At 41.8% G+C, this 12,538-nt stretch overlaps 1 protein-coding gene across 2 annotated transcripts; it reads right to left on the reverse strand.

Annotated features, from left to right (window-relative positions):
• Positions 1–471: 471 nt before the first annotated feature.
• On the reverse strand, positions 472–11,442 carry LOC120993391 (endothelin-2-like). Of its 2 annotated transcripts, none has more exons than XM_040421897.1 (5): positions 11,340–11,442; positions 10,016–10,163; positions 9,175–9,294; positions 3,725–3,823; positions 472–1,182 (listed from the first exon to the last, which is right to left on the reverse strand). In XM_040421897.1, the coding sequence occupies exons 1-5, from the start codon at positions 11,380–11,382 to the stop codon at positions 1,077–1,079; spliced, it is 516 nt and encodes a 171-aa protein (XP_040277831.1). In that variant the 5' UTR covers positions 11,383–11,442; the 3' UTR covers positions 472–1,076. The 2 variants fall into 2 exon arrangements, with proteins under 2 accessions (XP_040277831.1, XP_040277832.1); XM_040421898.1 differs by having other exon boundaries at positions 3,720–3,823.
• Positions 11,443–12,538: the final 1,096 nt, after the last annotated feature.

A 12,538-nucleotide genomic window follows, 5' to 3' on the forward strand; every position in this document is an offset into this window, starting at 1 on the left:
CTTAATTTTCACACATCACCAATTCCTGTTTTTTTTTTTTGTAATAATATGTATAGTATATTGATTCCTAATTTTTTTTGTTATCATTTTTTTGCGACCATGGGATGGGTATGTATATTAAATCTATTTTTTCTTCTCAATAGAGATCATCATTCGCATCAGTCCCTGTCCCCAATAGGGTCACAATCTAATTTCCTTATTACAGACACATGCACACTTGGGCCACTATCAGAGGTCAATTAGTAGGTTTTTGAATATGGGCAAAGAGTAGAGTACCTGGACTAAAACCTATGCACAGGGTTAACATGCAAACTACATGTAGATGTTGCCAGAAACAAAATTCTGAAAGCTATGATACTATCCACCATGCTGCCCACCTTTACAACTATTGTATGTACTACCAACCATTTAATTTGTATAGTCTATTAAATTGTTTATTATCTGTAGTACTATAGTAGGACAAGTTGGATGGTGACCATTTACATTACAATTCAATAAACAGTGATGATATTTTTTGTATAGAAGATTATTATTTGAAAATGAAAAACAAGACTTTTAGGTCAGGATTTAACTCACTGGCACTTCTATACAATTGTTTCAATACTCTCCATGGTATTCTAGAATAAGTCAGTATTGAGTCAGCCAGTCATTAGTTTCAAAAATATTACCATCATGATGCTGACCTCACACTGGTCCCTACGTACACAGAGACAATCATGCTACAATAGATTTTCAGAGCTTTGCTTCCTTTAGGCTCAGTAATATTCAATAACACTTGACTTGTCCTCTCTTTTGCCCAATGATAAGGATGAAGGAGCCATTCAACTAGGAGTCGTCTTTTCTTATCTCCTTCAAATCTAGTACAATATGCAATTTTTAAGTAGAACACTTCACCGTTTAGGTTTAAATTGCTTTCTTTATCACTGGAAATCTTTGATCTGCTCTTTTCAAATGGCTGAACAGCCCGAGTTCCTGTATGAAGACTCCCTGAGGGATAGAGATGCCTCTATTGCTTAGGTGCGCTAGTAGCAAGACTCCCCTTCTCTTTCCTCTAGCTTTCAGTGCCCGTCACTTTCTTAGCTTTTTCTTTTCCAAGCTTTAGAGTCTGATGGTAACTTAGAGGCAGTGGTGGAGAATTGCTTTCCAAAATATGCAACTTGTGTGTTGTATGAAGCAACATCTCTGTGGAAGAAGAAAGAATATTGTAAGAGATATATATATATATATATATATATACACACACACACACACATACACATATATGTATTCATCTTTTAATCCTTGACACTTGGGCAGAAGAGTGGAGTTTGTTCTACTTACATGCTAGCAATGGTCATGATGATTTAGTTGCCTAACATAGATATATATTTTATTGTCCCTAGTGATTTAGTTATGGACTTGACGTTTAAAGAAAAGTTTGGACTCCTTTGTCTGCCAAGTAGTGGTTACATATCCTTAGTCTACAGGTATAGTACAAAAGTTGCTTAGCTTTCCTCAGCAATACCGAAGTCCTTGAAATCCACTGCAAAGGAATTCAATTTCACATTTGTTTATACCTCTTATCTGTGTAATTTTTATAGGGCAATTTGTGTCCTTCCAGTGCCTATAAACTGGGGAGGAACAGAAGGTAAAAGTTAAGATTTAGGTGAGGCCACAGGTGTAAACAGAAGCAGATAGCCTCTTATGCAACTTTCCTTTGCAGCCTTTCCATTGATATTGACCATTTAGACAGACTTCTAAAAAAATACTGTATTTCCTGCATCAAAAGTTGGGGGAAATGGAAGTGCGTCTTATGAAGTGAATACTTGTTAGCGCTTCAATTATGGAAGCACTCTCTAGTACACAGTAGGACCAGAGCTGGCTGCACACATCTCTCCCGGGTCTTCTGACGCTATGACCCGACGCTGTGCAACATATAGTCACAGTGCAGAACAGCGTCGGTAGAAGACCAGGGAGTGGTAAGTGCAAAAAGAGCATGCTGGATCTGCGTGTGGCAGCACCATCTTCATTTATTTATGTCTCATCTGTTCTGAGATTTGATTAGTAATTGGGGTTTGACCTGAGGTCTCATGAGGAATAGGGGTCTGATCTGAGGATTTATAAAGATTGGTGATTGATTTGGGGGTCTGATGAGGATTGGGGGTTTGATCTGAGGTCTGATGAAAAATGTTTTTTTCTTATTTTTGTCCTCTAAAACCTAGGTGAGTCTTATAATCAGGTGCATCTTATGGATCAGATGGTACATACTAGATTAAAGGGGTTGTCTCATCTCAGCCAAGGGGGGCATATCGCTAGGATATCCCCCCATTGTCTGATAGGTGACGGTCCCACCGCTGGGCCTCCATTCATTTCTATGAGGCGATGGCTCTGCTATTTCCATCAGGCCCATAGAAGTGAATGGGAGCGGTGTCCGGTCATGCGTGCTGTGCTCCCATTGACTTGTAATGGGAGAGGGCTTGGTGGTGACTGGACTGGAGTCCTCCAGCTACCACTTTGTGGGGCTCCGTTTAGGAGATAGGTGCTGGACCCGCACCTAAAAGACAATGGGGGCATATCCTAGAGATATGCCCCCCTTGTCTGAGATAAGACAACATCTTTAATGTAAGGAACATAAAAATGATACTTGATTTATGTCACTTAAATAAGAGGGTTGTTCTTAATCTAAAGTAAAAATGAAATGTTGTAAAGGATGGATCTAGCATCATCATTTCCATAGCCACGACAACGTGATAGCCAAGGAGGCAATTTAATGGAAGCTTTTCAAAATAATACAACAATTGCAGTGACTGGCATTTGAAGTATTTCCTATGCTCATGCCAGTGGTCATCATTTGTCATGGTGCTTTGGCAGCGGCCTAGTAGACAAGAGTGGGGCAATCTCCAGAATGACAGCATTCAGGTTAATAAAACTGCATATGCTTGTGGCCTAAATCTAGTCAGTTTTTGCGTGAGTTGTTAAAAACTAGTTTTCTAATATAATATTATAAACAGAATCAGAATTTTACCCGGCAGACATATCTAAGGCAGAGATACTGAAAGAAAGGCTTGGTAACTGTGATGCTGTCCACGTCATTCCATTGGAGGTGGCTTTCATATTAAAGTATTAGTCAGTACAGAGTATGTTTATTCTCTGCTGATAGCAAACTTACCAATATGTAAAAGGTAAAATTGTGAACGTTTAAGCCCCACCGCCAAACTGCCCACTTTGGGTATAGGTTTAATTTATTCTTTTTTATACATGGGAGATTAACGGTTATTTAGAAATATAAATATCTATGGCTCTGATTATGTGGGCTTTTATTGTAGACCTAGCGTTTACATAAGTCCTGTCCCTTTTGTGGGTCTGTCCCAGCATAATTGGGACACTTGGCAAGTATGAGGTAATTGTGAGGACTTCTGCAGCTTTTGGAATCTGTGGGAACTTTTGCCAATTATGCCACAATGTAAACCATTACTGTTGTAAATCAAGATTTTTGACTAGAGAATCTCTCGAACAGGAGTTATACTTGAATGTAAAATGTAGTGCCAAGGATTTCACATGCCAAAGAATTTCCTTTCCCATCCCTGGATATAACTGAACTTTACCAAGTTTAATAGCATTGTAAGTTACATATTTATTACTTTCACACAGATAAGCAATTGTTGTTTTCATGTTTTAAAGTACCGTAGGTATTCTACATTCAGATCTTACTTTCAATACAGTGAAAAGGTAGTAATCACCTTACCGCAACGCACGCAAAAGACGGACTTGAGACTTCATGTTTAAGAATTTGTTTGCTGGGCTTATTTCCTTACTTGATCTTAGTTTACTATCAGCAGTGGCCCTAAGGAGATACAAGTAATTGAGTCATGCTTATTACTTGATATGTCACAATGAAAGAAACAGTAAAATAACAAATGGTATCATCTGCCATTATTACTGTACATATTTGTCTGGGACATGGGTGTTGTGAGCCCAGCTTTATATTGATTTGCCTGTACTACTGCAATGACAGGGTTAAATGCTTGTTTCTTTTATCACTTTATTGCATGCTTTTTATTGGAGCCATATAAGACTGCTGGCATGCTGGTCCCTTTCCACTGACGCCACTCAGGCAAAAAAAGATGGATGCTTATCAATTATGGAGCAAAAATGTGCCAGGTAAATGAATAGCTGTCTGATAATTTCATAACCAAATTAAAGAGGACCTGTCACCACTCCTGACATGTCTATTTCAGTAACTACTTGCATTTCCCATGTAATAACAAATTCTGGAGCATCTATTCTAATAACTTTGTTCTATATTGTGCCATTCTTCCATTATTCCTACTAGAAGTTTAAAAATGAATTGCTAATAGTCTGCAATCAAGGTCTATTTGGGTGTTACCATTGGGGGGGCTCTGCACAAACTGCCACTATCCAATCAGTGCTGCCACCTCTAATAGAAATAATACCAGAATTGCATAACATAACAGTAGTTACTAAAACAGACATGTCAGGAGAGGTTACAGGTCCTCTCTAACTATTACCAGGATCCTTTCACTAGAACATGTAGCTCCTAATGCTACAAATCCCAAAATATAGAATCTGGGTATATAATAAGGCATAAGGTAGATTTAGACAAACAGATCGCCAACACGAGCGACTACCGACCGAACCTTCTAGTTCTAGTAGACAACTAGCATTTAAATAAAACAATTAGCTTGCCTACACAGGGCTCTCTATCGCCAAGAATGTACCCGATGCACATTTATATAACGCAATTCATTATTAAACGCGATAATTGTACTTGTTCGCATCAACGATTTTACAGGAATTTACATGCAACATTTACATGCAACAATTCTCGTTTATCTTGCATCACTTGTGTTCAAATTGTAATGATTATCTCGTCTAGATTCACCTTAAAGGGAACCTGTCATGTGGATATTTGATTATAATCTAACTAATTATATACAATCATTAACTACTAAAAAGTACCTTAGATGTATTCACTTACTGGTGTGACAGATGGTTACCTCATAATATACACACAAAGATGCCACATGCTAATGAGCTGATTTGAGTCCAGCGTGATGTCATTGAGTCCAGTGTATATTTAATTCAGAGCTAAAGCCACTCCCCTGCCCACCTGCTGCTGATTCATATGGAAAATAACTGTCAATCAGCAGCAGGTGGGCAGGGAGAGTCAGGAGCTCATGAATATTCAGGACTCATCATTATCAGCTGGAGCTTTTCAATACAAGATGTTGGCAGATTGACTGGGTCAATTAAAGAAAGTGACCCAGCATTTTGCTAAGAGAATCAGTCACTTATTTATGTTGCCCTTAGTTAGGACACCATAAAACTGGTGACAGGTTCCCTTTAAGGCTACACGGCGACTTGGGTGCACCCAATCAAAGTGAATGTGGTAGCACAGAAATCCAACAGATTTGGATAACTGCTGTCCTATCAGACATTGGGGGCATATCCTAGCAATATGCCCCCAATGTCCAAGATGGAAATAACCCTTTAACCTCCACTCACACAATGCTCTAATAGTTTGTCATTGTGAGCAGAAAACTTCCCAAAGCACGCTGTAGTATTAGGGCACTGAAGAGGTGCAATCACAGAAGGTGTGCCAACGCTTCAGCAATGGGTGTTCATTTTAATATACAGCAGCAAACCCTTCTGCAAAGGCCAGGAATGAAGATAAGACAAATTGTGGAACATAACCCCTTATACTCTGTGGTCAATAATGACCACCAATAATGACAGCCAAGTTAATTGATAACTTTTACGTACTGCCAAAATAGGGCCATTGAAAACTACAACTATGCCTGCAAAAGTAAAGTTCTTATAAAGCAACGTTTAGTTATGGATCTCAAAATGTGGCCAATTATCCATAAAAAGTGTCTTTATTGTACAAAAGTAGTAAAACGTAGTCAATAGAATGTATTCAGTACATTATATGCATCCCAAAATTGTGCCAATAAAAATTACAAAGTATCCTGCAAAAAACGCAAACCCTTATACAGCTGACAGAACATAAACATAGATTTGCTTAGAGTTATTATGGTATATTTAACCAGTTTCAAGACCAGGTCATTTATCCCCCTTCCTGACCAGACGCACTTTCTGTTTTTATCATTCGATGCATCTTTTTTATTTTTTTTCATTCGGTTAAGTAAATAATTCTTTCCGTCTTTTTCAGTGATACATGGGGCTTTATTTTTGTCATTTTTATTTTTGTATATTTTGCTTTCATTTTTTTTATAAAAGGTCCTTTTTCACTTTTTTTGGTTAACAGTAATGTGCAACTAAAATATTTTCTTTATTATGTCCCCTTTCCAGAATGGTCATTTTGATATATGGGATGTAAGGGTTATGGCAGTGGGGCTAGAAGGTATGGTATGTGGTGCTGTTGTATTTAGCGTATTTTCCACTTTATAAGACACACCTGATGATAGAGGAGGAAAATATGAAAAAAATATATTTAAATCAGACCTCACATCAGATCCTCAGAGCAGATCCTTAGATCAGACCCCTAAATCAGGAACTCACATCAAATCCCCATCAGACCTCCATGTCAAGTTCCCATCAGACCTTCATGTCAGACCCCCATCAGAATTCCATGTCAGACCCCCAACAGACCTCAGATCAGACTTCCAAGACAGACCCCCATCAGACATAAAAATAAAGAAATTCACTTATCTCTCCTGATCCGCCGCTCCTCTGCAGGTCTGGCAATCGCTCCTCCAGTCACACTCCCTTGTCTTCTGCGGCCCGTGCGGCACTGTCACCTGACTGCATGCAGCGCCAGGCCATAGTGCTCACACTACGTCCTGACGCTGTATGCGGTCAGGACCGGCAGTGCAGTGTGGCCCCCGAGAAGAAGTGTGGCCGCCCTCTCCCTATACCTAATACATACTAGTGAACGCTACCATAATGGAAGCGCTCACTAGTATTTGCTTTATAAGATGCACAGCCATTTTTCCGCCAGTTTTGGGGAGAAAAAATGTGTCTTATGAAGCAAAAAGTATGGTATTTTAATTTTTTTTATGTTGTCTATTTTTTGTGCCACCCGTAAGGTCATACAAGACCTTTGGGGGATCTTTAATATTACATTTAGTTTTTTAATTTATTGCCGATTCCTCCTGTAACTAGGGCTGATAGGGAGGCATACCGCTGTCAGGGAAGTTGTACAATCTCAATGCAGAGGATGGGATGGAAAAATGCAGATGTATGTGCTATTCCATTCAGCAAAAAATGAATGAAGCACTTTTTATTGCAATCCAGCAAAAAATTCTATTGAAAGTAATAGAAGCATCTGGTAAAGTGATTGTATACAGAAGTATCCGATTTTTTCCATCCATTTAGTGAAATACAAATGCCCCCCATTGACACACCAATCACACGTCACAAAGTCAAAACTCCACCTTTTTCTATATTTGCCTTGTTTCTAGGTGAAAAAAAATTGACAAACTAATTTGTTGTTGGAAACAGTAAACTCAGTTTGAAAGCACCCTAAGGCCCCTTTTACACGGGTGAGAATTCCGCACGGGTGCAATGCGTGAGGTGAACGCATTGCGCCTGAACTGAATCCGGACCCATTCACTTCAATGGGGCTGTTCAGATGAGCGGTGATTTTCACGCATCACTTGTGCATTGCGTGAAAAATCGCAGCATGTTCTATAGTCTATGTTTTCACGCAACGCAGGCCCCATAGAAATGAATGGGTCTGCGTGAAAATCGCAAGCAAGTGCGGATGCGGTGCGATTTTCACGCATGGTTGTTAGGAGATGATAGGGATGAGCAACCCCATTAAAGTCTAATTACTGTATTATTTTCCCTTATAACATGGTTATAAGGGAAAATAATAGCATTCTGAATACAGAATGCTTACTAAAATGTCGCTTGAGGGGTTAAAAAATAAAATAAAAATTAACTCACCTCATTCTCTTGTTTGCGCAGCCGGTATCGTCTTCTTTCAGGACCTGCAAAAGGACCTTTGATGACGTAATCACGCTCACCACGTGGTGAGAGATGTGACGTCAGCGCAGGTCCTGCTGAATGAAGATAGAAGATCCTTCTATCTTCATTCAGCAGGACCTGCGCTGATGTCACTATGTGGTGAGCGTGATTACGTCAAAGGTCCTTTTGTAGGTCCTGAACGAAGAAGAAAGAAGACTATCCCGGCTGCGCGATCAAAAGGATGAGGTGAGTTATGTTTTTATTCTTTTTTAACCCTCAATTGACATTATACTTAACATTCTGCTATTATTTTCTATTATAACCATGTTATAATGGAAAATATTAAAATGAATAGAACACCTAACACAAACCCGAACTTCAGTGAAGAAGTCCGGGTTCGGGTCTGGGTACCACATCCAGTTTTTTCTCACGCGCGTGCAAAACGCATTGCACTCGCGCGAAAAAAACATCGGAACACAATCGCAGACAAAACTGATGGCAATTGCGTGCCTACTCGCGCGGGTTTCCCACAATGTACCCTGAACGCATCCGGCTCTCACCCATGTGAAGGGGGCCTAACTGTTGCCAGCTTTGGAGTGGCAAATACTGAACTCTTAAAAGGCTTGACCCATGACAACTTATCCTCTGTAAGAGTCTGATCATCGGGGGTCCAATCACTAGAACCCCTATCTGAATTAAGCCACCACTCTATTCACCTCTATGGGACTGCCGGAGATGGCCCCTGTTGTAGTGATCGGTAGGGTGCTCTCGCAAATCAGATACTTATCTCCTATCCTGTCAATGGGGGATAAGTTGTTGTCAAGGGACAAACCTTTTAAAATGGAAATCGAAAAGCTAACTCTACATGGCTGGAGTGTAAGAAAAATAACTAAAACTATTCAAATTTTTGCTGCATGAAATAAACTGCTATATAATCCTGTAGTAACACAGTAAAATGACTAAAAGGGATTTATGATGGAGTTAGGAAATGTCATTTAACGGTAACACTCTTAAAGGGCCACTGCTAACATACTGCTGGTGTTTTCATTCAATTCTGGGCACTAACATTAACAATACTCAAACAAAAACAATACCGCAATAAATGGTCTGTACAAAGTAGGCTATAAAAGACAAATTCTGAAATTTGCTGAACGGTCTCACAGCAATTCAGCTCAGCCTAATAGGAGTCAATCACAATTACATATTACAAAGTCTGATTTCTGGATAACTGGAGCCACTTACCAAGTTGTATTCTGGCAGAAACGACTGCAGGTTCTGTCCTTTGCCTTCCCGCACTGACATCGTGCAGACGCTCTCTTCCTGCGCCTTCCTGGGCTCCCTAGGCCATAAGGAAGCATTTGGCTATGAGAATAGGTAAAACAAATAATACATTATTTAGGACTAAAGTATCTACAATGTAGCCATTTATATGGTATATAATGTACTGTATGTATATATGCAAAGCAGTAGCCTGATCTGAGCAGTGTCGGACTGGGGTGCCTAGGGCCCACCAGTAAAATTTATTCTAGGGGCCCACTGTAAAGCTACCTCCTATCACAACGGCAGCAGCAAGATCCTTGAGGAAAGAAGATACTGGCTGGCCTGCCTCTATAGCTAGAAGTCTTCTCGGCCACCTAATGCATCTATAGTAATAAACCGTGTTTTTATATGGACCTAGGCAGGTTGAAATTCTGTAAGCTGCATATCTGTATGTGCTGCAGTCAGTCTTCTGTGTTATGTGCAAGGGATGAGGGACTGGGGGCCCACCTTTGTCAGGGGCTCACCGGGGGATTCACCTGTTCCCCTGGGGGCTAGTCCGAGCCTGGACAGGACAAGAAATGCATTCTAGCTACCTGCAATGGCCTTTATATAATATGTCAAATCCAGGTTATAGTCTACAGCAGGAATCAGCAACTTTCGGTACTCCACCTGCTGTGAAACTACAACTCCCAGCATCCAACATGCTCAGCTGTTCTTCTAACTCCCAGACATGTGAATGGGGCATTCTGGGACTTGTAGTTTCAGGGTACCATGTCTACAGTCTAAATTACCAGCACAGTTTACAGTATTTAGTCATGCTCACCTTCCTGTGTTCACCCAAATAATATCCAGGTGACAAAAGTATATACACTCCTTGTCCATCCAGTTATTGCAGGAGCACCTCTTTACCCGCGGGTGACTGTTTGGTGGCACAGCTGAAGAGATCTCTGGTAAAGAAATGGTGGCAGTAACTAGAAGAAAAAAAAGCAGGTGTCTTCCGAAAGCTCGCAGCACTGCATGGCAATCCCAAGAACATAAGACTGGATGGTCCTACCAACAGGTCATGTAGGTGGGCACAGAAGCATCATTAATTCAGGCAAGAAAACATATAAATCAGATGTAAAGCTATTTAATTGCCCAGAAAATGTATCACACCCTGCATAAAAATCATCCTCGGGTCACTAGAACTCCAATTAGCATTTCTTTGTTTGTCGCTGTCACTACCCACATCATGGGGAAAATATGGCCTCATTTGACTGGAAAGTAAAAAAATATATAAAATCTACAGTGCCCATTTGCGAGTTGCATTCATCACAGATGGCATAAGAAAGACCATTACTGCCCTTTAAATCAATATAAGGAACTCTATAGTAAGGTACAGCTTGCACTGCACAGAACATAAGCAACACAAGACATCTCAGAATGGGACTTATGGGTAGAACATGCAAATTATAGGTGGTCCTATGCCAATTATATAAAGTGATCCTCCAATAAGGTTGGCAGAGTTCTTCCATACAGGTTTATAGTAAAACCCCCAGTGTGGAGTTCTTATCCATGACGCGTTACATCAGCAGCGCTAGAGCATTGGCTCCACGCAGACCCTGCCAGGGGTGCGGAGCGGCCAGAAGGGCTAGCCAGGATGCCCACTTGCTTGGCTGTTGTAGTTTCACCACAGCTGGTGCCGGAGGTTAGCCATCATTGGGTTAAGGTGTACACTGCAGAAAGCTGCCACATGCAGAAGTGACACACAGAGGAGAGGAGCTCTACCCAACCTTTCCTGGTCACAGCAGTTCAAATCGGTGGCTTTCCCTTCTCAGCTTGTACTGCCCACAACTAATAGGGTAACTTCATGGGCAGTACCCAGGACAGACAGACCTAGTCAGTGGTCACTTTGTCATGTGTGACTCTGGTAGTCATCTGCCCTCAGCTACTATATGTAACACTGCAGGGAGATCGCAGGTAAGTACACCTTACAGTAAGTGCACAGAAGTAGACGACTCACACCTGAGCAGGACTCCCCATGTCACCTACTCACTAGGTACTGCTGTGATATGTGCCCGTGTGGTCTAGAGGTGACAGCCCACACAGTGCCCACTGCATAAAGCCATCTCTCAGCGTGCCCGAGCGGCTCCTCTGCCCAGACTCACCTGCCACAGCGAAGCACATGGCTACACAGCCGGCTGCCAGCATCGCGGCTGTCACCAAGTGTCAGTGCTGTCTGCCGATCCCAGCGCTTAAATAACCCCCGCCGCGTCCCGCCCTCCATTGTGGCCCAGGTGAGCACACGTCGCTGCCAGTGCCTGCCTCTCACAAGAAATCCCTGCCTGTTCTGGAGAAATCGGCGCCTTATCTGCTCACTGGCTTCACCCCAGAAAGCCGGACCTCACCGGGCACGCCCCAAACCTATAGGCCACGCCCACGCCGGGGAGGAGAGGGAAGGACTTGTGGAGGGGCCAGCGGTGTCCTGGAGCCAGCCAGTCCTCCCTTCACAGTGTTTATTAACCCCTTTCAGCAGTCCCCCGAGGGGTTAATAAATACTGTGAATAGGGGGGAACTGATGAAAGGGGTTATTAACTACTGTGAAGGGCCTTTCACAGTAGTTATTAACCCCTTTCAGCAGTCCCCCGAGGGGTTAATAAATACTGTTAATAGGGGACTGATGAAAGGGGTTGTTAACTACTGTGAAGGGCCTTTCACAGTAGTTATTAACCCCTTAGCAGTCCCCATTCACAGTATTTATTAACCCCTTTCAGTCCCCTCTTCACACTTATTTATTCCCCCCTTTCAGCTGTTTCCAGGACTCACACAGTAGTTATTATTAACCCCTTTCAAAATCAGCAGAGCCTGCCCTTCCCCCCCTTTCAGCCATCCCCCGCGGCCCACAGCACAGACCAGTGAGTACCTCAGCGCAACTGCGCTTCTCAGAGTCTGTTCCTCCAATTCCCGCGTGGCCGCGCCTGCACAAACCAGAATTGACTGGCGATTTTTAAAAAATCCAATCAAAAGTCATATAACAGATCATATTAGTAAATATGATCTGTTATATGGCTTCTCTGCTCCTCTGCTGGTCCTTTTCGTCGGTTGGATCCAGCAGAGAAGCAGACTGAACTGTAAGTACACCAAACACTTCACTGTAGCCCCTGATCACCCCCCTGCACCCCAATTAACCCTTTGATCACCCCTTTGATCGCCCCTGTCAATCACCAGTGAAAGGAAAAAAAGTGATCAGTGTAAACTGTCACTTTTTTTTTTCACTAGTATTGGCTGTTAGGTTTAGGATTAGTTTAGGCCCCTTGGTTAAGTAGTTAGCGTCAGTTAGCGCCCAGCCCACCGCACCGCAGTCACT

Source organism: Bufo bufo, chromosome 3, assembly GCF_905171765.1.
Source record: "Bufo bufo chromosome 3, aBufBuf1.1, whole genome shotgun sequence".
Classification (NCBI taxonomy): Eukaryota; Metazoa; Chordata; class Amphibia; order Anura; family Bufonidae; genus Bufo; species Bufo bufo.

Excerpts from the sequence above, each read along its gene's own strand:
- LOC120993391 (XM_040421897.1), bottom strand. The coding sequence starts at position 11,382 with ATGCTGGCAGCCGGCTGTGTAGCCATGTGCTTCGCTGTGGCAG. Across the intron at positions 10,164-11,339 it reads CATGTGCTTCGCTGTGGCAG|TTACTGCCACCATTTCTTTA; the intron begins GTGAGTCTGGGC and ends TTTTTCTTCTAG. Across the intron at positions 1,183-3,724 it reads CGTCTTTTGCGTGCGTTGCG|AGATGTTGCTTCATACAACA; the intron begins GTAAGGTGATTA and ends CTTCTTCCACAG.